The 26,713-nt window shown below is 44.6% G+C and overlaps 1 protein-coding gene across 3 annotated transcripts in view; it reads left to right on the forward strand.

Moving 5' to 3' along the window:
• GHR (growth hormone receptor) overlaps positions 1–26,713 on the forward strand; it is a 198,769-nt gene that overhangs the window by 153,303 nt on the left and 18,753 nt on the right. For all 3 annotated transcript variants that reach the window (XM_038743638.1, XM_038743637.1, XM_038743639.1), the window contains 2 exons: positions 22,782–22,914; positions 25,806–25,963. In XM_038743638.1, the coding sequence (XP_038599566.1) occupies positions 22,782–22,914; positions 25,806–25,963 (291 nt within the window). The remainder of the gene's footprint in view (positions 1–22,781; positions 22,915–25,805; positions 25,964–26,713) is intronic.

Consider the following 26,713-nt stretch of genomic DNA (forward strand, 5'->3'; position numbering starts at 1 on the left):
TCAATCCCCCACGTCGAATCGAGGCACCGCGGACACTTTTTCTTCCAGGTACAGTGTAACACAATAGATCGACCCCCCACCCCCCCCACCAATAGTTTCCTTACCAAAACACCACGAGGGCCGCTTACATATTCATCTGGGGTGCCCCAATGAGACCGAGAGGTCAAGATGACAAAGAACAACCCATCTGTAAGGGATCACCAGCCAGTGGACCCCTGGACTCTTGCATGACCAAGCCAGGTGGGAGCGGGTCTGTGCCCCATTTACCCACCTCTTGCCATTTGAATCCATTGTTCGAAAAAAGCACGCCATGAAGGTGACTCCCCTTTGCCATCTTTTCCCCTCAAGCAGCCGAGGAGAGGTGGGGAATGAGTCACTCGAAGTGAAATGCCATCCGCTTTAGTGCGTCGCAAACAGAACCATGGTCGTTGACTTTAATTACAGCAGGTGGGCGCCGCCTCGGAGAAAATGGGGTGGTTATCGCATCGTCGTCAAGAACAACGCTCTGAGGAGAAAACCCTCTGCTGAACCACGCAGGGGTCGAGGCGGCAATAGAGTCTTTTTCATCGAAAGAGACTAGACTCTGAAGGAAGACTCCCCAACCGCAACTCGGGACTTCCCCGCGGGTGCTGAACTCTATTTCAAAATGAGAGGGCTGGGATGGAAACGGAAGGGACATTGACTCTCCGAATGGCCTTTCTCTGATTTTCAGCCACTCCGGCCTCAGCTTCAGTGCAGAAGGGGAACCGGCTGTAGCCGAAGAGGGAAGCAGAGTTGAGTGCTGAGAGAGAAGCCCTAGTTTCTTTCTTGGTCCCGGCTTGAGGAAGACTAAGTTCAAAGGTGAAGCCTTTTTTAGGTGAGGGGCACATGTGGTAGGCAAACGGGCCAGGCTCTTCCGGGTCAGAGGAAGGAGAGACTGAACGCTTGTGGGTGTCTTCATCAGTCGTCATCACCATGATCACCGCCATCAATCATCGTTATCATCATCATCTGGAGCACATACTGTGAGCAGAGATTTTTTTTGTTCCCAGTCACTGAGAGCAGTGCTCCCCATATATAATGCTGTGAACATAGAAGGCACTCATCACAGTCTTCTTTACCCAGCAAACATCCGGTAAAATGATTTTCAGGCAGGAGGCATTCAGCAGAGTGCTTATAGGCATCTGGTAAGTGCTCAATAAATGCAAATGAATGAATGAATAATAATTACGGTGTTAATTAAGAGACTGTACTAAGCGGTCCCTGTCCCACGTGGGGCTCACAGTCTTAATCTCCAATTTATAAATGAGGGAACTGAGGCCAAAAGAAGTTAACTGACTTGCCCAAGGTCACACAGCAGACAGGATGGGGAGCTGGGATTAGAACCCAGGTCCTTCTGACTCCCGGGGCTGTGCTTTATCCACTAGGCCATGCTGCTTCTACTTTATGTTTTACCCAAAGTAGGCATCTAGTAGAGTGGCTCAGTGGAAAGAGCCCAGACTTGGAAGTCAGAGGTCAAGAGTTCTAATCCTGGCTCTGCCACATGTCTGCTGTGTGACCTTGGGCAAGTCACTTCACTTCTCTGAGCCTCAGTTCCCTCATCTGTAAAATGGGGATTAAGACTGTGAGCCCCACGTGGGAGAACCTGATCACCTTGTATCCCCCCCAGCGCTTAGAACAGTGTTTTGCACATAGTAAGCACTTACCAACTTATACTTCCCAAGCACTTAGTACAGTGATCTGCACACAGTAAGCGCTCAATTAATACGATTGAATGAATGAATGAATGAACAAATGCCATCATTATTATTATTATTATTATTATTACACGCAACAGTGCCCAGAATGGTGCTCTGTACACAGTAGTCACCTAGAACAGTACTCAACACTTAGCAGGTTCCATTACAGTTCTCCACGCCCATTAGGCACCAAGTATAGCATTCTGCATACTGCAGGTATCCAGCACAGTGCACTGTATGTATTAGATGCCTGGAACCATTTTCTTTGAATAGTGGGTGTTTAGTTAAAAGTAACGATGAAAGAGACTTCTCTTTCATGGTATTTGTTAAGTACTTACTATGTGCCAGGCATTGTACTAATCGCTGGAGTAGATAGAAGCTAATGAGGTTGGACACAGTCCGTGTCCCATGTGGGGCTCACAGTCTTAATCCCCGTTTTACAGATGAGGTAGCACAGAGGAGTGAAGTGACTTGCCAAGGTCACACAGCAGATAAGTGGCAGAGCCGGGATTAGAACCCAGGTCCTTCCAACTCCCAGATCCGTATTCTAGCCACTAGGCCACATTCTTGAAATGGAGCCCAGTAACCAAACCGGAGTGGCAACCTGGTTAAGAGAACCTTAGAAATCAGACACGAGCGCTTAGTATAGTGCTCTGCACACAGTAAGCGCTCAGTAAATACGATTGAATGAATGAATCAGAAAAGCAATGCTGACAATTCTGATTTTTTTTTCTTGGAGGGAATGGGTACTTGAAAGATAAGGTCGAATGAGGATTTGCAGAGGTAGTTACCCTCCAAAGCTTATCCAAAAGGCTATGGTTTACTCTGCAAACATTTTGTATTGCTCAACTTTGTAGGTCATTATTTCTGTAAATAATTTCTTGCAGTATTTCTGTAGATAATTTCACTAAGATAAATAGACAGAGGCACATATTTGCCTTCAGGTGAAACTACAGGCATATCTCAGGATTATGTTCCCTAAACATGAGGCTGTATCGAGGGGTATATTTTCCCAAAGAATTATAAGTTATAAATTAGAATCCATTCCCAAACCTCTGGAAAAATAACGTGAATTCCCTTAAGATTTGGTAACTATTGTTTAATCTTTATTAAAGTAATTAAAAGCCTAACCATAATATTAAATGAGGAAATACGATAATATCAAGGGGAGCATTTTCCCAGAGAATTATGTTATAAATTAGAATCCGTTCCCAAACCTCTAGAAAAATAGCGTGAAGCCCTTTACATACTAGATTAGGTAATTATTGTTTGATTTTTATTAAAGCAATTCAAAGCCTAACCATACTACTAAATGAGGAGTTGCAGTAATAATAATAATGGTATTTGTTAAGCGCTTACTATGTGTTAGGCACCATACTAAGTTGCAGTGTGATAATGAATGTATGCCAGAGGCTGCAGCTGTAGCATCTGTGTTCCCCGCTAGATTAGAAACTCCCTGAAGGGAGAGGATCATACCACCTAACTCCAATATACTCTCTCAGCACGTGGTCCAGTGCTGTGCAAAGAATAAGCGCTTGATTGATACCGACAATTGATTTACTCTGGTGATGTAATTTATCAACCTCCGTGAAGAACTAGTCCCATTCAGTTCACACTGAACTCTTCCTCTTTTCTTCTTTAAAGCATCTTGTAGCACAGTTCCAAACATTTCTACGTACCTTTGAACTCCTCTCTCCATTTACAGTCATCGTATTCGTCTTCCATCATCTTTATGAGTCCACTTTCTTGAAAATGGATGCAAGATCTTCTTAGTCCCAAGAAACCTTAACGTCTTAATCCGTCCACCGTCTTGCAGTGATGCATTGTATTGTTGAAGTTTAATGAGGGCCTTGCTGAACAAAGACTCCTGTCAATGAGATGCTATCCAACTCATCGACATCTGCCCCATCCATTTCTAAACTAAGTCCCCTCTCCAGTTCAGCAGATTCTTTGGTTATCTGCTGGGGGTGGGGAGGCCTCTTCTGTGCCTCAAAAACTTGCCACAAAATGTAGATGGAGCTTTCTTCAAGAAGGAAGGGAAGGTTTTATACTAACAATAATAATAGTAATAATGGTGTTTGTCATGCACTTACTATGTATCAGCACTGTTCTAAGCACTGGGGTAGATACAAATTAATAATAATAATATTTATATTATTTATAAATGATACATATTGTAGATAAATATATAAATATAAATATATATTATTTATATAATATTATTTATTATTGATAGTGACAATATTATTAACAATATTCATACTGTTAATCGGTTGGACACAGTCCCTATCCCACATGGGACTCATAGTCTCAATCCCCATTTCACAGACGAGGTAACTGAGGCACAGAGAAGTGAAGTGACTTAATAATAATAATAATGACGAGGGCATTTGTTAAGTACTTACTATGTGCAAAGCACTGGGGGGGGATACAAGGTAATTAGGTTGTCCCACATGGGGCTCACAGTCTTAATCCCCATTTTCCAGATGAGGTAACTGAGGCACAGAGAAGTGAAGTGACATGCCCAAAGTCACGCAGCTGACAAGTGGTGGAGCCGGGATTAGAACCCATGACCTCTGACTTCCAAGCCCGGGCTCTTTCCACTGAGTCACGCTGCTTCTCAGATCCTTCTGATTCCCAGGCCCAAGTGCTATCCCTGTAGTCAGTAGGATCTGATGGAAGAAGTGTACCTAGGGGAGGTTAAAACTAGGATTTGCCCGTAGTAGAAATGGTATTTATTGAGCACCTACTGAGAGCAATCCACTGTACAAAGAACTTGGGAAGGTACCTCAGGACCATGAGATATATTCCCTGCCTACAAGGGTTGGCATTCTCTCAGGGGAGATGGACATAAAAATATTTGCAAACATGAGAGTAAATAAATTGGTTATTCAGTCTATACACAAGCTCTGAGGATGGGTATTTGAGCAGGAACACAAGAATGGTAGACAGCTGTTGGATTGACAGAATTTGGGGTGTGGATTTTGGGGAGGAGGTGGGGTTTTAGGGGGTTTTGAAGGTGGAAGAGCTGTGGTCTTGTTGATCTTCAGGAGGAAGAGAAATACAGTTTGGAGGTAAGCTCCATAGGAGCGAAGTGTGCAAGTTCAGAAATAGCAGGGGAGGAAAGACAAAATGGAAGGTGGAAAGAGCTGAAGGAGAGCTCGGAAGCCAAGAATCAATCAGTGATATTTATTGAGCGCTTACTATGTGCAGAGCACTCTACTAAGTGCTTGGGAGAGTATAATAGGACAGAATTGGCAGACATGTTCCCTTCCCACGATGAGTTTCTGTTTGAGATGGAGGGAGAAGGGCAACCATAAAAGAGTTTTGAGGAAAACATTTGCCGAGTGACACTTCTGAAAGATGATCTGGACAACCTTATGGAGTATGGGCTGAAGAGGAGAGAGGCTGGAGGCAAGGAGACCAGCAAGAAGGCTAATAGAGTACCACCTTTTTATTTCTGAGTGACTGACTTTTCACCTCATGATCATCTAGTTGCCCCACTACATCCCCCTAGGTCAGCTTCTAGTTTTTAATAGATTTGAAGAACCATTTATTAGCGCTTTGACATCCTTCATAAGATGCTCTTCAGACTCCTTTTCATGCTGCCAAATTATCCGTTGCACCTGACCAGCAACTCCTATGTACTTTCCTGTTCTCGCTGAGGTGAGTTTTCCATTTTGGAGAAGGGTTTTTCACGTTTCCTCCAATGGCATCTTTCACTCTTCCAGTTAGCCATGCAGAGTTTCTGTTAGAGCACCTGAAGTTAAATAATTTTCGTAATTCTCCATATCAACTGCCCCATCTTTTTTTTTCACCACACAACAACCCTTGGAAGGTCAGTAGAGATAGGGATCATTTATCCCCATTTTAGAAATGAGGAAAGTGACATTGCACCAGGAGGAAGTTAAAGCGGTTGGAAAGATTATCGAGGGACTTGTACCGTAAAAATATTTTTTATCATAATCATCATATCTTCATCATCATTACTAGCGTTTTTTGAGAACCTATTATGCTCAGAGTATTATACAAAGACAAAAAAAAATCCCTCAAGATGCTTAGAGATTGGCAGGAAACTCAGTCTGGCCTTAAAGTCTTCAGCTTTAGTATGTCACATAACTATTTTCAGTTTGGGATTTCTTCCTTTAATAATAATTGTGGAATTTGTTAAGCATTTACAGTATGTCATGCACTGTCCTAAGCCCTGGGAAAGATGCAATCAGATCAGATACCATCCCCATCATATATAGTGCTCACATCTAAGGGGCAGAGTGAAAGGCCTTTAATCCCCATTTTGCAGATGAGGAAACTGAGGCAGTGAGAAGTTGTGACTCACCCAAGGTCACACAACAGACAAGTGGCAGAGCCGGAATTAGAACCTAGGTCCTCTGCTCCTACGCCCATTCTAAAGAAATGTTCAGTTCTCGACTTCCCACTCCATGGGAACCTCCGGTGGTTGCCCACCTATCTCCGTATTTATTTATTTATATTAATGTCCATCTTCCCCTCTAGACCATAACCTTATTGTGGGCAGGGAATGTGCCTGTTTATTGTTATATTGTACTCTCCCAAGCTCTTACTACAGTGCTCTGCACACAGTAAGCGCTCAATAAATACGATTGACTGACTGACTCCACATCAAACAGAAACTCTTTACCATCAACTTTAAAGCACTTAATCAACTCTTGCCCTCCTTACTTACCTTACTTACCTGCCTCACAACCCAGCCTGCACACTTCACCCCTCTAATGCCAACCTACTTACTGAACCTTGATTTCATCTATCTCACCTCTGACCCCTCACGAAATCCTCCGTCTGGCCTGGAACTCCTACTTCAGACCACCACTCTTCCCACTTTTGAAGCCTTATTAAAATCACCTCTCCTCCAAGAAACCTTCCCCAACTAAGTCCTCATTTCCCCCACCCCGTCTCCCTTCTCTGCCACTTAGTCACTTGAATCTGTACTGTTGAAGCACTTGACATTCACCGCCCTCAGCCCCACAGCAGTTATGTTCATAGCCATAATTTATTTTAATGTCTGTCTCCCCTTCTAGACTTTCAGCTCCTTGGGATGATGATGATGGTATTTGTTAAGCCTTTACTATGTGCCAAGCACTGTTCTAAGCACTGGGGTAGATGCAAGGTAATCAGGTTGTCCCACGTGGGGCTCACAGTCTTAATCCCCATTTTACAGATGAGGTAACCGAGGCCCAGAGAAGTTAACTGACTTGCCCAAAGTCACACAGCTGACAAGTGGCAGAGCCGGGATGAGAACCCACGACCTCTGACTCCCAAGCCCCCGCTCATTTCACTGAGCCACACTGCTGGGCAGGGAACTCGTCTAATAACTCTGTTCTATTGTACTCGTCCAATCGCTGAGTACAGTGTTCTGCACACAGTGAGCATGCAATAAATGCCGTTAATTGATGAAAATTTAGTGCTCTGTGTTGAGGCGTTGCATCCTCTAATCCTTTAATATTAATTAATGCTCTTCTTATCCTTATCTCCAAACTACCGAGTACCACCTTTTTATTTCCAAGTGACTGACTTTTCACCTCGTGATCATCTAGTTGCCCTGCTGCATCCCCCCAGGTCAGCTCCTAGTTTTTAATAGATTTGAAGAATCATTTATTAGCGCTTTGACATCCTTCATAAGATGCTCTTCGAATTCCTTTATATGCTGCCAAATTATCCGTTGCACCTGACCGGCAACTCCTATGTACTTTCCTGTTCTCACATGTTTTTCAAGTTACAGCCCCCACCCCCCCACCTGCTCAAATCCTAGTGTATCTATAATTCCATCTGCTGTCTATCCACTTCTTGGAAAAAGTTGGTGATTGAAGGAAATGCTGTAGGATTTACGGGGCTGCAGAGGAGCCATAATCTTTAATTCCACTGAATTGTTTACAACTTCTGCTGCTCCAAAAGGAGAGACACGACTTAAAAAGGCCCAGGACAGAAGCCTGGAAATATTTCCTAACCTTTTCATTAAGTTAGGCTTATTTCCCCATTCTTTAATCACCAGCTGCCCTCTAAAGGAATAAAGTGTGCCTCACATTTGTGAAACCACATTTATCTGATCTTATAGAAATAATGACAAAAAATGTGCTTTGTATGTGTTCTAAGAAGATGCTCGGAACTCAAGACCACAGTTACTTTTGTTCGGCTTAATTGTGACCCCGGGAGATCGTCCAGTTCAGAGCAGGAATGAATCTTTATATTGAACTCTCCCGAGAGCTTAGTACAGTGCTTTGCATACAGTAAGCGCTAAATAATAATAATAATATGTGTTAAGCGCTTACTATGTGCAAAGCATTGTTCTAAGCGCTGAGGGTGATACAAGGTGATCAGGTTGTCCCACGGAGGGCTCACCATCTTAATCCCCATTTTACAGATGAGGGAACTGAGGCTCAGAGAAGTTAAGTGACTTGCCCAACAACACCCAGCTGACAGTTGGCGGAGCCGGGATTTGAACCCATGACCTCTGACTCCAAAGCCCAGGCTCTTTCCACTGAGCCATAATAATTGTGGTACTTGTTAAGCGCTTACTATGTGCCAGGCACTGTTCTAAGCACTGGAGTGGATACAAGCAAAGCGGGTTGCACACAGTCCCTGTCCCATGTGGAGCTGATAGTCTTAATCCCCATTTTCCAAGTGAGGGAACTGAGGCCTAGAGAAGTGAAGTGACTTGCCCAAGGTCACATAGCAGACTAGTGGCAGAGCTGGGATTAGAATCCATGACCTTCTGACTCTCAGGCCTGTGCTCTATCCACTATGCTTCTCAGTAAATATGGTTGAATGAATGTATCTAATAATAATAATAATAATAAAAATGGCATTTATTAAGCACTTACTATGTGCAAAGCACTGTTCTAAGCGCTGGAGAGGCTACAAGGTGATCAGGTTGTCCCACGGAGGGCTCACAGTCAATCCCCATTTTACAGATGAGGTAACTGAGGCACAGAGAAGTGAAGTGACTTGCCCAAAGTCACACAGGTGACAATTGGTAGAGCCGGGATTTGAACCCATGACCACTGACTCCAAAGCCCGTGCTCTTTCCACTGAGCCACGCTGCTTCTCTTGTTATGGGCAGGACATATGTCTGCTAATTCTGTTGTACTCGCCCAAGCACTTAGTACAGTGTTCTGCACCTAGTAAGTGCTCAATACATTGATAATGACCGTACTGATCAATGAATCAGTCTGTGGTATTTCTTCAGAGCCTACTAGGAGCATTGTACTCAATGCTTGGGAGAGAACTGGGAGAAGCCAAAAATACAATCCCTGCCCTCATGGAATTTGCAATCTAATGGAGAAGGCAGGCAAACATAAATTCTTTAAATATAGGAACAGAACAAGGAACAAGGTCATGACTGGGAGTAGGTAGCAATATACCTCTCAGGGTTGCACCAGGAGAGTTTCCAGTACTCTACCAGTCTCGACTACAGGAGGGAGAGTCAAGTATCTCTCCTCCTCCAGGAGGCCTTCCCAGACTAAGCCCCTTCCTTCCTCTCCCCCTCGTCCCCCTCTCCATCCCCCCATCTTACCTCCTTCCCTTCCCCACAGCACCTGTATATATGTATATATGTTTGTACATATTTATTACTCTATTTATTTATTTATTTTACTTGTACATATCTATTCTATTCATTTTATTTTGTTAGTATGTTTGGTTTTGTTCTCTGTCTCCCCCTTTTAGACTGTGAGCCCACTGTTGGGTAGGGACTGTCTCTATATGTTGCCAATTTGTACTCCCAAGTGCTTAGTACAGTGCTCTGCACACAGTAAGCGCTCAATAAATGCAATTGATGATGTTGATGATGAAGTATCTCGACTACAAGAGGGAGAGTCAAGTAGAGGCTTATCCATTCCATTCCTAGCTTGGGCAGTGGCCAGCAAGTGGAAGGAAATCTGCTACAAGTCAAAACTCACCCATGCTGGGCAGTAGCGGCACGGCAGAGAGTCGAGGGCGGAGACTCGAGTTTACTGCACGGAAGGAGACAATGGTAAACCACTTCCAGATTTTTACCAAAAAAACTCCCTGGATCCACTACCAGAATGATTGCAGATGGAGGTGGGGCGTTCTGGGAGAGATGTGTCCGTGGTGTCGCTATGGGTTGGACATGACAGCATAAGATAACGACAGGTAGCAAATAATATGAAGAGTGTGAGTGTATTCCCCTTTTCGTAGATAGATAAAAATATTTAGATAAAAGTGTTTACTGTGTGCAGACCACTTGGAAGAGTACAATGTGTGTGTGTGTGTTTTCACAAATTTATCTATTCCTCTTTTCCTGCTCTTGCTAACTGCTCCCAGTCATATCCTTGGCCTTCCTTCTGTTCCTGTATTTGTAAATCATTTATGTCTGCCTTCCTTCCCCGTTATGTATATACGTAAATGCTGAGGATGGGTACCAAGGCATAAGTGCTAAGGATGAATATTGTCTTATGTTGTGGAGTCATCCCTGACCAATAGCAACACCAAGGACACATCTCTCCCTGAACGCCCCACCTCCATCTGCAATCGTTCTGGTAGTGGATCCAGAGAGTTTTCTTGATAAAAATACAGAAGTGGTATACCATTGCCTCCTTCCGCACAGTAAACTTGAGTCTTCTCCCCCGACTCTCTCCTAGCCCGCTGCTGCCCAAAACAGGGGAGTTTTGACTTGTAGCAGATTGCCTTCCACTAGCTAGCCACTGCCCAAGCTAGGAATGGAGTGGGTCGGTCTCTGCTTGACTCTCCCTCCTGCAGTTGAGACTGGTGGAGGACTGGAAACTCTCCCGATGGGACCCTGAGAGGATAAGGATGATTATTGGGTGGATCCAATTTGGAGAATTGGAAATCAATCAGAAAAGACTTCTTGAAAGAGGTGGGATTTTAGGAAGGTTTTGAGGAATGAAGAGCAGGGAAGCAGCATGGCATAGTGGATAGAGCACGGGCACGGGAGTCAGAAGTTATGCATTCTAATCCTGGCTCCTCTACTTGTCTGCTATGTGACCTTAGTCGTCACTTCACTTCTCTAGGCCTCTGTTCCCTCGTCCGTAAAATGGGGAGATTGAGACTGTGAGCCCCACATGGGTCAGGGACTGTGTCCAACCCGATTTGCTTGTATCCACCCCAGCACTTAGTACAGTGCCTGGCCCATGGTAAGCACTTAACAAATGCCATTATTATTAGTAGTAGTAGTAGTAGTATTAATAATAAGAGTAGTCATCTGGAGCATTTGAAGAGGGAGGGAGTTCCAGGCTAGGAAAACATCATACGTAAGGAATCTGAGGTAGAAAAGTTGAGAGTGAGGTAGAGTGAACTCAGAAGGGGCAAAGAGTGTCAGCTAAAAGCAGGAGGAGAGAGTTGATAAGGATGAAGGAAAAGCTTTGGAGCTAATGATAAGAAATTGCTCTTTGATGTGGAGGCAAACACACCTCAGTTTCCTCATTATGGCCAGGGAATGTGTCTACTAACTGTTACATCATACTCTCCCAAGCACTTAATACAGTGCTCTGCACAGACTAAGCACTCAATAAATACCAGTAATTGACTGATCAAAATGGTGGTTCGGTAGCTGATCTCCCACTTAGACTCTGAGCCCCATGAGCTACAGGGCATGGTTTAGTGGAAAGAGCACAGGTCTGAAAGTCAGAGAAACTAGATTCCAATCCCAGCTCTGCCACCTGTCTGCTGTATGACCTGGGGCAAGTCACTTCACTTCTCGGGATTTTAGTTTCCTCATCTGTGAAATGGGGATTCAGTACCTCTTCTCCCTCCAACTTAGACTGTGAGCCCCAAGTGGGACAAGGACTGAGTCCAACCTAATGATCTTACATCTATCCCAGAGCTTTATTCAGTGTTTGGCACATACTAAACATTTCACAAATGCCACACAGGAAACACTTAATAAATGCAATCACTAATACTCTCAATTCTTTGCTCCCCATCTCCCCAACTTGCTCCCTTTGCTCTACTCTCCTGCCCCGCAACAGCACTTGTGTATATGTGTACGTATTTATAATTCTGTTTATTTATACTAATGATGTGTATATATCTACAATTTTATTTATTTATATTGATGCTAATGATGCCTGTTTACTTGTTTTGATACCTGTCTCCCCCCTTCTAGACTGTGAACCCATTGCAGGCAGGGATTGTCTCTGTTGCTGAATTGCGCTTAGTCCAGTGCTCTGCACACAGTAAGCGCTCAATAAATACAATTGAATGAATGAATATTTATTGATCACTTACTATGTGCAGAGCACTGTACTGAGTGCTTGGGAGATTACAGTACAACAGAATTAGCAGGCACATTCCCTGCTCATAAAGAGCTTACTAGTCATCTTATGTCCCTCCCAGGGCAATACTTTCCAAGAGCTTAGAACAGTGCTCTGCACACAGTAAGCACTCAATAAATACGATTGAATGAATGGTGAACTTGCCAAAGTCTTGTCCTGCCATTTGATGTTGTATCAATCAGTCAACCAATCGATCAGTGATATTTATTGAGTACTTACTGTGGGCAGCTCACTGTACTAAGCTCTTCATCATCATCATCATCAATCGTATTTATTGAGCGCTTACTATGTGCAGAGCACTGTACTAAGCGCTTGGGAAGTACAGATTGGCAACATCTAGAGACAGTCCCTACCCAACAGTGGGCTCACAGTCTAAAAGGGGGAGACAGAGAACAAAACCAAACATACTAATGAAATAAAATAAATAGAATTCTCTTGAGAGAGCTTCTCTTGAAGCTCTTGAGAAAGCACAGTGTGGTAGGGTTGCTAGATATGATCCCTGCCCACAAGAAGCTTATGGTCTTCAATGGACATTTAAATAAATTACATTTAAATAAATTACAGATAGGAGAAGTAGCATGTACATGAGTTCTGTGGGGCTTTGGATGTTAGAGTGCTCGTGTGTAGTTCAGAGGTGGTTTCGTGGAACAGCTCCAAAACCTGGTTGTGTTTCCTTAGTAGGTCCAAGTGTGACAACCGTAGAAGTGTTGTAGTAGTAGTAATAGTATTTATTAAGTCCTTACCGAGTGCAGAGCCCTGTACTAAGCGCTGGAAAAGAATACACACTTGGGAATTAGATGTGGTCCCTGTCCTTTGAGAAAGTCACGGTGTAGAAATCTGGACATTCTGACAACTTGGCAGACCTTCAACTTGGTAAGTCGTGTCATTACCAAACTATTATTATTCATTATTATTATTGTTATTATTATTGTTAAGCACTTACTATGTCTCCAGAACTGTTTTAAGCGCTGAAGTAGAGATGAGTTCATCCGGCCAGACACAGTCCCTGCCCCATATGGGGCTCACAGGCTAAGTAGGAGGGAGAACAGGTGTTGAATCTCCATGAGGAAACTGAGGCTACAGAGACGCTGAGTAACTTGCCCAAGATCACTCAGCCAGCAACTAGCAGAGATGAGATTAGAACCCAGGTCCTCTGATTTCTAGAACTGTCCTCTATCTGCTAGGTCACGCTGCTTCTCGACCTCCAAAAAGCCCTGCTGCCTGTCTGTACTGTTTTCTACTCCCTTGTCTCTCTCTGACTAATAATAATAATAATTTTTGTATTTGTGAAGCGCTTACTGTGTGCCAAGCACTGTTCTAAGCTCTGAGGGAGATACAGGGTAATCAGGTTGTCTCACATGGGGCTCACAGTCTTAATCCCCATTTTACAGATGAGGTAACTGAGGCACAGAGAAGGGAAGTGCCTTGTCCAAGGTCACACAGCAGACAAGTAGTGGAGTTGGGATTAGAACCCATGTCCTCTGACTTCCAATCCCGGGCTCCTGACACTAAGCCACGTTACGTGGAGGGGCCCAGTCAGTCAATCAGTCAAATCAATCAATCAATCAATCAATCGTATTTATTGAGCACTTACTATGTGCAGAGCACTGTACTAAGCGCTTGGGAAGTACAAATTGGCATCACATAGAGACAGTCCCTACCCAACAGTGGGCTCACAGTCTAAAAGGGGGAGACAGAGAACAGAACCAAACATACCAACAAAATAAAATAAGTAGGATAGAAATGTACAAGTAAAATAAATAAATAAATAAATAGAGTAATAAATATGTACAACCATATATACATATATACAGGTGCTGTGGGGAAGGGAAGGAGGTAAGACGGGGGGATGGAGAGGGGGACGAGGGGGAGAGGAAAGAAGGGGCTCAGTCTGGGAAGGCCTCCTGGAGGAGGTGAGCTCTCAGCAGGGCCTTGAAGGGAGGAAGAGAGCTAGCTTGGCGGATGGGCAGAGGGAGGGCATTCCAGGCCCGGGGGATGACGTGGGCCGGGGGTCGATGGCGGGACAGGCAAGAACGAGGTATGGTGAGGAGATTAGTGGCGGAGGAGCGGAGGGTGCGGACTGGGCAGTAGAAGGAGAGAAGGGAGGTGAGGTAGGAGGGGGCGAGGTGATGGACAGCCTTGAAGCCCAGGGTGAGGAGTTTCTGCCTGATGCGCAAATTGATCGGTAGCCATTGGAGGTTTTTGAGGAGGGGAGTAATATGTCCAGAGCGTTTCTGGACAAAGATAATCCGGGCAGCAGCATGAAGTATGGATTGAAGTGGAGAGAGACACGAGGATGGGAGATCAGAGAGAAGGCTAGTGCAGTAGTCCAGACGGGATAGGATGAGAGCTTGAATGAACAGGGTAGCGGTTTGGATGGAGAGGAAAGGGCGGATCTTGGCAATGTTGCGGAGCTGAGACCGGCAGGTTTTGGTGACGGCTTGGATGGCTTGGATGTGATGGGTGAATGAGAGAGCGGAGTCGAGGATGACACCAAGGTTGCGGGCTTGTGAGACTCAATAAATGTATTTATTGAGTCCTCACCGTGTGCAGAGCACTGTACTAAACATTTGGGAGCATACGGTATAACAATATAGCAGACACGTTCCCTGCCCACAGTGAGTTTACAGTCGACAGTCTAGTCTTTGACCTGCCCAAAGTCACACAGCTGATAAGTGGCGGAGCCGGGATTAGAACCCATGACCTCTGACTCCTAAGCCTGGGCTCTATCCACTATGCCAATACAGTGCACAGTAAGCGTTCAATAAATAATAATAATGTTGGTATTAAGCGCTTACTATGTGCCAAGCACTGTTCTAAGCGCTGGGGTAGATACAAGGTAATCCAATTGTCCCACATGGGGCTTACAGTCTTCACCCCCATTTTACAGATGAGGGAACTGAGGCCCAGAGAAGTGAAGTGACTTGCCCAAGGTCGCACAGCAGACATGTGGTAGAGCTGGGATTCGAACCCATGACCTCTGACTCCAAAGCCCGTGCTGTTTCCACTGAGCCACGCTGCTTCCCTGCTTGCTGTGGGCAGGGAACACGTCTCCCAACTCTTTTACAGTCTTTTCTCCCAAGTTCTTACCACAGTGCTGTGCACACAGTGAGTGCTCAATAAATATGATTGATAGATGGATTGATTGACAGATTCAAGAAGCAGCGTGGCTCAGTGGAAAGAGCCCGGGCTTGGGAGAGGTCATGGGTTCTAATCCCGGCTCCCCCGCATGTCTGCTGTGTGACCTTGGGCAAGTCACTTAACATCTCTGAGCCTCAGTTACCTCATCAGTAAAATGGGAATTAAGACTGTGAGCCTCATGTGGAAAAACGTGATCACCTTGTATCCCGCCCAGTGCTTAGAACAGTGACTTGTACATAGTAAACGTTTAACAAATGCCATCATTATTGTCATTATTTTTATTATTTAGCGTCCTTGTGAAGTTCGGGGCTGCTGATGAACCCTTTGATTGGGTGGGAAGTTTCCTGAGGATGAGCTGGGTGTTTTCCATGGGTTTTCTTTGACTGTATCGTCAGCCCGTAGCACAATGCTGACTCTACAAAATGAGTCATAATCATCTGCCAAATTGTACCTAACTCTCCCAGAGCTTTCGATAAGGCTCGTAGAGGTTCCTTGTGGATCCGATCGATCGATCGATCAGTGATATTTATTGAGCGTTTACTGTGTGCAGAGCATTGTACTCAGTGTTTGAGAGAGAGTACAGTACAACAGAGTTGGCAGACCCCTTCCCTGCCCACAAGGAACTCAGCCCCATAACATTGTTATACATGTTAAGCACTTAGTACAGTGCTCTGCATACATTCATTCATTCATTCATTCGTATTTATTGAGCGCTTATTGTGTGCAGAGCACTGTACTAAGCGCTTGGGAAGTACAAGTCGGCAACATATAGAGGCGGTCCCTACCCAACCACGGGCTCACAGTCTAGAAGGGGGAGACATACAGTAAGCACTCAATAAATACGATTGAATGAATGAATGAATGAATGTCCGTAATTTATTTATTTATAATAATGTCTGCCTCCCACTCTAGTCTCTAAGTTTATGATGGGCAGTAAGCGTCTTTACCATTTCTGTTATACTGTACAATTCCCAGTTTTCAATAAATATGATTGCATTAGAGAAGCAGCGTGGCTCAGTGGAAAGAGCCCGGGCTCTGGAGTCAGAGGTCATGGGTTCAAATCCCGGCTCCGCCAACTGTCAGCTGGGTGACTTTGGGCAAGTCACTTCACTTCTCTGGGCCTCAGTTCCCTCATCTGTAAAATGGGGATTAAAACTGTGAGCCCCCGGGGGACAACCTGATCACCTTGTCACCTCCCCAGTGCTTAGAACAGCGCTTTGCACATAGTAAGCGCTTAATAAATACTAAAAAAAAAATAATAAATAAATATGATTGATTGATGAGCTTACAGTCCAGAGGATCCAGTGTGATTTCTGACTCCATTTAGTTGTATTTATTGGGCACTTACTGTTTGCAAAGCACTGTACTAAGCACTTACAGCTTGCCAGTCTCTCATTGCCTCCTCACCCAGGACAGCATCGAATAGGTTGGACAGAGACCAGCCCCAAATTACTCCCACAGAGATGGGGAAAAGTCCTATCAGACAAGGCACCTTTTTTTTGAGGCATTTATCAAGCACTTACTATGTGCCAGGCACTATACTAGAGAAGCAGCGTGGCTCAGTGGAAAGAGCCCGGGCTTTGGAGTCAGAGGTCATGGGTTCAAATCCCGGCTCCACCTATTGTCAGCTGTGTGACTTTGGGCAAGAGACTTAACTTCTCTGTGCCTCATTTACCTCATCTGTAAAATGGGGATTAAGACTGTGAGCCCCCCATGGGACAACCTGATCACCTTGGGACCTCCCCAGTGCTTAGAACAGTGCTTTGCACATAGTAAGCACTTCATAAATGCCATAATTATTGTTATTATTATTATTATTCCTAAGTGTGGGGGTAGATATGAGCTAATCGGCTTGGACACAGTCCATGTCCCACGTGGGGCTCCCCATCTTAATCTCCATTTTACAGGTGAGTTAACTGAGGCACAGAGAATTGAAGTGACTTGGCCAAGGTCACACAGCAGACAGGTGGCGGAGCCAGAAGTAGAACTCAGGTCCTTTTGACTCCGAGACCCGTGCTTTATCCACTGTGCTGTGCTGCTTTCCCTAATTTTTGAGATTTTTCCTCAAAAATCTCCAGTGGCTACCAATCAATCTGCGCATCAGGCAGAAACTCCTCACCCTGGGCTTCAAGGCTGTCCATCCCCTGGCCCCCTCCTACCTCACCTCCCTTCTCTCCTTCTCCAGCCCAGCCCGCACCCTCCGCTCCTCCGCCGCTAATCTCCTCACGGTACCTCGCTCTCGCCTGTCCCGCCATCGACCCCCGGGCCTGGAATGCCCTCCCTCTGCCCCTCCGCCAAGCTAGCTCTCTTCCTCCCTTCAAGGCCCTGCTGAGAGCTCACCTCCTCCAGGAGGCCTTCCCACACTGAGACCCTTCCTTCCTCTCCCCCTCGTCCCCCTCGTCCCTCCTCCATCCCCCCATCTTACCTCCTTCCCTTCCCCACAGCACCTGTACATATATATATATGTTTGTACATATTTATTACTCTATTTATTTATTTATTTTATTTGTACATACCTATTCTATTTATTTTATTTTGTTAGTATGTTTGGTTTTGTTCTCTGTCTCCCCCTTTTAGACTGTGAGCCCACTGTTGGGTAGGGACTGTCTCTATATGTTGCCAATTTGTACTTCCCAAGCGCTTAGTACCGTGCTCTGCACATAGTAAGCGCTCAATAAATACGATTGATGAAGATGATGATTGCCACTTGGCTGCTGTGTGACCTTGGGTAAGTCACTGCATTTCTCTGTGCCTCAGTTACCTCATCTGTAAAATAGCTTTTAATATTATGAGCCTCACTTGGAACTTCTAACTTCTAGGCCCATGCCCTATTGGCCACCTTCCTTCTGACTGGACAGGCCATCCCTCGTGGATCTGGGTGAGCTTCTCAGAGTAGTCAAATAGCTTCTCAGAGCAGTCAAACCAGCCCCTACCCTCTGTCCACAGATCTCCTGAAAACATTTGACAGCTTCAACTCACCGGGTCTCCCCCTCCTCCCCCTCCCCATCCCCCCCCGCCTTACCTCCTTCCCCTCCCCACAGCACCTGTATATATGTATATGTGTTTGTACATATTTATTACTCTATTTATTTTGCTTGTACCTATTCATTCTATTTATTTTATTTTGTTAATATGGTTTTTTTTGTTGTCTGTCTCCCCCTTCTAGACTGTGAACCCCTCTGTTGGGTAGGGACCGTCTCTATATGTTGCCAACTTGTACTTCCCAAGCGCTTAGTACGGGGCTCTGCACACAGTAAGCACTCAATAAATACGATTGAGTGAATGAATAAATACAATTGAATGAATGAATGGCTTAATAATAATAATAATAATGGCATTTGTTAAGCGCTTACTATGTGCAAAGCACTGTTCTAAGTGCTGGGGAGGATACAAGGTGATCAGGTCCATTCATTCATTCAGTTGTATTTATTGAGCGCTTACTGTGTGCACAGCACTGTACTAAGCACTTGGACAGTACAATTCAGCAACATCTGCACGTGCTCTGATTTCAAGTCACCGAATCACTCAGTAGTGTTACTGAGCACTTACTGTGTGCAGAGCACTGTACTGAGTGTTTGGAAGAGTACAATACAGCAGAGCTAGTAGACACAATCCCTGCTCGTGGACTAGAAGCAGTGCGGCCTGGGAGTCAGAGGATCTGGGTTCTAATTCCAGCTCCACCACTTGTCTGCTGTGTGACTTTGGGCAAGCCACAGCATGGCTCAGTGGAGAGAGCACGGGCTTGGGAGTCAGAGGTTGTGGGTTCTAATCCCGGCTCCGCCAATTGTCAGCTGTGTGACTTTGGGCAATTCACTTAACTTCTCTGTGCCTCAGTTACCTCATCTCTAAAATGGGGGTAAGACTGTGAGCCACATGTGGGACAACCTGATCACCTTGTACCCTCCCCAGCGCTTAGAACTGTGCTTTGCACATAGTAAGCGCTTAATAAATGCCATCATTATTATTATTATTACCCCAGTGCTTAGAACAGTGCTCGGCACATAGTGAGTGCTTAACAAATGCCATCATCATTGTTATTATATGTACATAAGTGCTCTTGTGCTGAGAGTGGGGTGAATATCAAGTTCTTAAAGGGAACAGATCCAAATGCATGGGTCATGCTAAAGGGGAAGGCATCTTGGAGGAGGTGTGGTTTTAATGGGGCTTTAAGGGTGGGTCAAGAGAGTGGTGGTCTGTCAGATATGAAAAGGAGGGAGTTCCAGGACAGAGGGAGAACATGGGTGAGGGGTCGGCAGTGAGATAGATGAGAGCAAGGGACAGTGAGTATGTTGGCGTTACAGAAGCCAAGCGTGCGGTCTAGGTTGTAGTAGAAAATGAGCGAGGTAAGATAAGAGAGGGCAAGGTGACTGAGTGCTCTAAAGCCAATGGTCAGGAGTTTCTGTTGGATGCGGAAATGGATACTCAACCGTTAGAGGTTCTTCAGGAGTAGGGCAACATGGAATGAACGCTTTTGTAGAAAAATGATCCGGGCAGCAGAGTGAAATATGGACTGGAGTGGGGAGAGACAGGAGGCAGGGAGGTTGGCGAGGAGGGAGATTCTGTCATCAAGGCTGATTAGGATAAACGCTTGGATCGGTGTGGTAGCAGTTTGGAAGGAGAAGGGTAGATTTTAGCGATGTCGTGAACAGATTGAAAATGCTGTTCGAATAAGGGAACTGGAGTTAGGACATCTGCTTATAGAATCCTTACAGAAACGTGGCTTTACTGAATGTAGGATTAGATTTAGTCCGCAGCCCTGCATCTGTGCATTGGTGGTATGGAACGGACCAGTCAATCCTTTCCCAGTTCTGACTCCGCCAGCCCTGTTATTGAGGAAGAGTCATTTTATGCTCCTGATAAACTTCTCAGGGCCACCAAACTCATTTAGTGGTGGCCAGAGTCCAGATGTACTAGCAGTGTTGTCAGATACTCTTGTGTGGTCCACAAATGGTGAAGTGAAACAACCTTAAAAATAATAGTGCTGGTATTTATTAAATGCTAACTCTGTGCCAAGTACTATGCTTAAGCGTGACAAGATAATCAGATCGTACACAATCCCTGTCCCAAAAAGGGCTCTCTATCTAAGAGGAAGGAAGAACAGGTATTATATCCTTATTTTACAGAAGAGGAAATTGAGTGACTGAAAAGTTTAAGTGGCTTGCCTGAGATAATACAAGTGGTGGAGCTGAGAGAATACTGTGATTAGGGACTAATGCAACGCAGACAGCAGCCTTAAAATAAATTTAAGCCATAGTGCTTCTGCTTTTTTATCTTTTTGCTTGGTTTTGTAAGAAGGGACAAGTTTAAAGTAGGGGTACAGTGGTGGCGATATGAAGGAGAAGGGATTGGCAGATAAATAGGATTTCTTTGGGATGGGATTCTGGGAAATGATTGGCAGAGTTAATGAATACAGAGATCGTATTGACCTTTCCAAAACCGAGGGACTTCAGGCAGCTCCAGCTTGGGATAACGATAACTCTCCAATGCAGGTAAAGCATAGGTATGAATGTCTATGTGAAATCAAGACGTGGGACTGCCCAAAGGTTGACCTTTGTGTGGACACAGTTAGGGCCAGGGCTGTTGGTCATGTGTAGATCTTTTCGGCCACATCCGCAAGCCAGATGATAATTACTGTCCAATTTTTATCTCCATGTTCTCCAATCAGGCTCTTCTCACAGACCTCTGAGGACCCTCTTACGACAGACAGAATCTAATGGTCGATTCTTGTTTTTCTAATTCTGACATACCTACCTGAGGTCTTTAATATGCATCTTCCTCTCCACTTTAGAAACAACTTAAGCTCCTACAGATAGCCCAAGCTTGGGAGAAACCCCCTCCTCAGCCGACTCTGATCAGAGGAAACAAAAAGCTCTAATCGCCATCACTTTTTTTTTTAATGGTATTTCTTAAGCACTTACTATCTGCCAGGCACTGTACTAAGCACTGGGGTAGATACAAGCTAATCAGGTTGGAAAGGTGCATGCCCCACATGGGACTCACAATCTTAATCCCCATTTTACAGATTAGATAACTGAGGCACAGAGCAGTAAAGTGACTCACCCTAGGTCACATAGCAGACAAGTGGCAGAGCCAGAATTAGAACCCAGGTCCTTTTGACTTTCAGGCCTGTGCTCTATCCACTAGAATACACTGCTTATTTAAGGCACTTTGAAAATTTCGGTTAAAACACTCCATTTGGTGATGGTTTATAACCTCAGACCTGCTTTAAGAGCTTATCTCTCACTGATTGATATTTTGTCGTCTTCATAGTTTTTGGCAAATGTTAAATGCTAGAGCCCACATCTGGGCTCTAGCCATTAGGCCATGCTGCTTCTCTATCCCTTTAGTTATCCATATCCGTATCCATCCTTCCATATCCCTCCACACAAACCATACAATATCTCTTATCTATGAGCCCATTGTTGGGTAGGGACCATCTCTATATGTCGCCAATTTGTACTTCCCAAGCGCTTAGTACAGTGCTCTGCACACAGTAAGCACTCAATAAATACAATTGAATGAAATTCTAACCTTGCTTTTAGCTCAATAAACCACCCTTCTTACAAAGACCAAAAGAGGCTCTACTCATTGGTCACTCTTAGACCTGATACCATAATTAATATCCGCGCTGGGCAGAAAGAGAATAGGCAGTCCAAGCTTTTGAAGAAACTTCATCTCTGTTTATTATCTCTGAAGGAGCTTTGCAATTTCCCCATCCATGGCATCTGTTAACTTTTGTGATCCCGAGGACACATGGAAACAATTTCAGCAGACAATACATATTTCCTCCTGGCGTCTTACAGCCTGAAATTGCTCTTTCTGCGTCAGATTGTGGTGTCGAAGCCTGCTTGGGTAGCATTCAAACATTAACACCCAGCCCGGATTGACAACATCTGCAGTTTCATTGTGAGAACGCCTAGCCTCCAAGAGAAAAGGATCATATCACGCAGCCCTTTCCTTCTTTTCAGTTTCCTTCCACCTAAGCTAAATCTCAGCTAAATGGCATTTATTAAGCACTTAGAAGGTGATGAACACTGGCACTGATGCAAAGTTATCAGTTCAGACACAGTCCCTATCCGACTCAGAACTCACAATCTATTTTATAACCATATGAGGAAGCAGGCCCAGAGAGGTTAAATCCCTGGAACAGAGTAAGCACTTAACAAATACCACAGTCATCATTATTATTATTATTATTATTATCATTATTATTATTATTATTATTATTATTAAAGCCACCTCTATCCAGTCCACATGTGGTTGTGGTTGGTCATCCTTCTCTCTGCTGGCCTAGTGGATAGAACACCAGCCTGGGAATCAGAAGGTCATGGGTTCTAATCCCGGCTCTGCCATTTGTCTGCTGTGTGACCTTGAGCAAGTCACTTCACTTCTCTGTGCCTCAGTGACCTCATCTGTAAAATGGGGATTAAGACTGTGAGCCCGATGTGGGATAGAGACTGTGTCCAACCTAATTTGCTTGTATTCCCCCTCAATGCTGACTACAGTCCCTGACACAGAGTAAGTGCTTAACCAACATCACAATTATCATTATTATTATCATTATTAAAGACCTCTCTACCAGTTCCAAGTGTGATTGCGGTTGGGTCATCCTTCTGTTCGCTGTTCTGTTTTGCAGATTCCGCCAACACACCTCAATTCATCAAGTGCCGTTCCCCGGAACTGGAGACCTTTTCATGCCATTGGACGGGTGGCGGAGCCCAGCCCGGTTTTAGGGAATCAGGAGCCGTTCAGCTTTTATACAAGAAAAGGTGCGGCAATGTTGTGCTGGAGAGGGAGATCAATCATTGGTATTTATTGAGTGTTTACTGTGTGCAGAGCACTGTACTAAGCGCTTGGGAGAGGACAATATAAAGGACTCGGTAGACAAGTTCCCTGCCCACAAAAACATTACAGTCCAGAGAAAACGGCCAGCAATATAGCGACAAGAGTATTCCATCTAATCATATTTATTGTGTTTACTATGTGCAGAGCACTGTACTAAGCGCTTGGGAGAGGACAATATAACGGACTCGGTAGACAAGTTCCCTGCACACAGAAACATTACAGTCCAGAGAAAACGGCCAGCAATATAGCGACGAGAGTATTCCATCCAATCAAATTTATTGAGCACTTACTGGGTGCAGAGCGCTGTACTAAACACTTGGGAGAGGACAATATAACAGAGTCGGAAGACACTTTCCTTGCACACAACAAACTTACAGTCCAGAGGAAATGGCCAGCAATGTAGTCATAGAAATATTTCATTCAGTCATATTTATTGAGTGCTTGCTGTATGCAGAGCACCGTACTAAATGCTTGGGAGAATAAAATAAAACAATAAACAGACAGTTGAGACGTATGCATCCTCAGCCAATGGAAGGGGTTGCATAAAGAGAGGGGGCTCTCCTAGGTAAAGGTGGCGAGATGGATGGGGGTGGTGGCAGGAGAAATCCACCTATCAATTGTATTTATTGAGTGCTTACCCTGTGTAGAGCACTGTACTAAGCAGTTGGGAGAGTACAGTGTAACAGAGTTGGTAGTCACGGCCCTTGCCCACAATGAGCTTTCAGTCTAGAGGGAAATGATTTGCTATGAGAACCTTGAGTGAATGTGGTGTGGTTATCTGCTCCCAGGAGGTTCAACTCAATCAATCAGTCAATGGTATTTCATTCAATCAGTCACATTTATTGAGCGATTACTGTGTGCAGAGCACTGTACTAAGCGCTTGGGAAGTACAAGTTGGCAATATGTAGAGACGGCCCCTACCCAACAACGGGCTCACGGTCTAGAAGGGGGAAACAGACAACAAAACAAAACATGTGGACAGGTGTCAAGTCGTCAGAACAAATAGAATTAAAGCTAAATGCTCATCATTAACAAAATAAATAGAATAGTAAATATGTACAAGTAAAACAGAGTAATAAATCTGTGCAAACATATATACAGGTGCTGTGGGGAGGGGAAGGAGGTAGGGCTTGGGGGATGGGGAGGAGGAGAGGAGAGGTATTTTATTGAGCGCTTACTATTTGCAGTGCACTGTACTGAGCACTCAGGAAAGGACAATACAGTAGAGTTGGTTGACCCAATCCCTGCCCATAGTAAGCTTACAGACTACAGGAGGAGACAAACATTAAAGTAAATTATTTATAGGGGAAATGTAGAGTCTAAGGATATGGATATATCCATATATCCAGAGAAGCAGCAGGGCCTAGCACAGGCCTGGGAGTTAGAAGGTCGTGGGTTCTAATCCCGGCTCCACCACTTCTCTGCTGTGTGACCCTGGGCAAGTCACTTCACTTCTCTGTGCCTCAGTAACCTCATCTGGAAAATGAGGATTGAGACCCTGAGCCCCACCTGGGACAGGGACTGTATCCAACTTGATTTGCTTGTATCCACCCCAGCGCTTAGTACGGTGCCTCACACATAGGAAGCACTTAAGAAATAACATCATCATTATCATTGTTATTATAATTCCTTCCTCTTCCTCCCCTATAGGATTCCCACAGGTTATATTCCCACAAATAACAGTAATTGTATTTGTTAAGCACTTGCTGTGTGCCTTCCCAGATTCAGCCTCCTTTTCCTCTCCTCTCCATCCCTTCTGCATCACCTCGACTCACTCCCTTTGCTCTTCCCCACCTCACCACCCCACAGCACTTATGTATATATGTATATACCGATAATTCTATATATAATGATGCCTGGTTACTTGTATTGATGTCTGTCTCCCCCCTTCTAGACTGTAAGTCCGTTATGGGCAGGGATTGTCTCTCCTCATTGTTGTACTGTACTTTCCAAGCACTTAGTACAGTGCTATGCAAACAGTAAGCACTCAATAAATATGATTGAATTAATGAATGAATGTGCCAAACACCATACCAAGTGCTGGACACTGTGCTAAGTGCTGTAAAAGTCCCAACTCTGCCCACACTCCTTCCCATCATCAACCCAACATTCCAAAGACCATGGACAAGACAGTGCTTTTTGAAAAATGAAGAGATTTCCTGGCATTGAGAGTGTGTTGCTTGGGAATCAACAGACTGGAACAAAGGGAATATTGAAATGGGATTAATAGAAACATCAGTGTCGTAGAAAAAAATATCCAAACATGCATTACACTGATTATATTTGCTGCGTGTTTGTTTTGGGATAAGCACTCTGTAAGTATCATTCATCGGCTGATTTACTCTAGTTCTTAGCACAGCATTTGACACATAATACGCATTTAATAAATATTGTCATTATTAGGAAAAGATAATCAAGCAGAAATTGTATGTACCACAGGAGCAAGAGGGAAAATATTCCCGATCGTAAATAGCAAGAGTATTGGAAATTAAAGAAGAGGAGTAACTCAGTCAATAACCTTAAGTACTAAGAATGCAAGATTCACTTTGGAGTCAATATTAGTGTGGAGCCAACTAATCAGTAGTATTTACTGACTACTTACTGTGCACCATCATCATCATCATCAATCGTATTTATTGAGCGCTTACTATGTGCAGAGCACTGTACCAAGCGCTTGGGAAGTACAAATCGGCAACATAAGGAAGCTGTATTAGTCCCTAGGGAGAGTACAAGACAACAGAGTTCCCAGGCATGTAAATCTGACTCATCTCTGAACATTACTGTCAGAACTCGATTTTTCTTCTTCATCTTTCAGGAACGAAGAATGGAAAGAATGTCCCGATTACGTCTCCGCTGGAGAAAACAGCTGTTATTTCAATAAAACCTACACGTCCGTCTGGATCCCCTACTGCATTCAGCTGACCGTGGCCGCTGGCTTAGTGGACGAAAGGTGTTTCACCGTTGACGATATCGGTAAATCTCGGAATTTGTATTCCACTGAGGAGGAGGTCGGCCTAATGGGTAGAACAGCAGTCTGGAAGTCAGGAGGACCTGGGATCTAATCCCGGCTCCTCCATTTGTTGTGACCCTGGGCAAGTCGCTTCACTCCTGTGGGCCTCAGTTGCCTTGACTGTAAAATGGGGATCCGCACCTGGAGTCCTCTACCAGTCTCTGCTACAGGAGGGGGAGTCAAGGAGAGGCCTGTCCAGTCCATTCCTGGCTTGGGCTAGCGAGGGGAAGGCAATCCGCTAAAAGTCAAAACTCACCCGTGCTGGGCAGCAGCAGCACGGGAGAGAGTCATCATCATCATCATCATCAATCGTATTTATTGAGCGCTTACTGTGTGCAGAGCACTGTACAAAGCGCTTGGGAAGTACAATTTGGCAGATGGCGGAGACTCAAGTTTTACTGCGCGGAAGGAGGAGATGGTAAACCCGCTTCCGGATTTTGACCAAGGAAACCGTATGGACGCAAGATCGCGGATGGAGGTGGGGTGTTCCGAAAGAGGTGTCGCTAGGGGCTGGAGACGACTCGACGGAATAAAGCGAGACAGGAAAATGGGGATTGAGTGTGAACCCCAGGATGGGACTGTGTCCAACCTGATGAACTCGTATAATAATAATAATGATGGCATTTATTTATTAATAATAATGATGGCATTTTAGACTGTGAGCCCACTGTTGGGTAGGGACTGTCTCTATATGTTGCCATCTTGTACTTCCC

Source organism: Tachyglossus aculeatus, chromosome 3, assembly GCF_015852505.1.
Source record: "Tachyglossus aculeatus isolate mTacAcu1 chromosome 3, mTacAcu1.pri, whole genome shotgun sequence".
In the NCBI taxonomy this organism is placed as follows: Eukaryota; Metazoa; Chordata; class Mammalia; order Monotremata; family Tachyglossidae; genus Tachyglossus; species Tachyglossus aculeatus.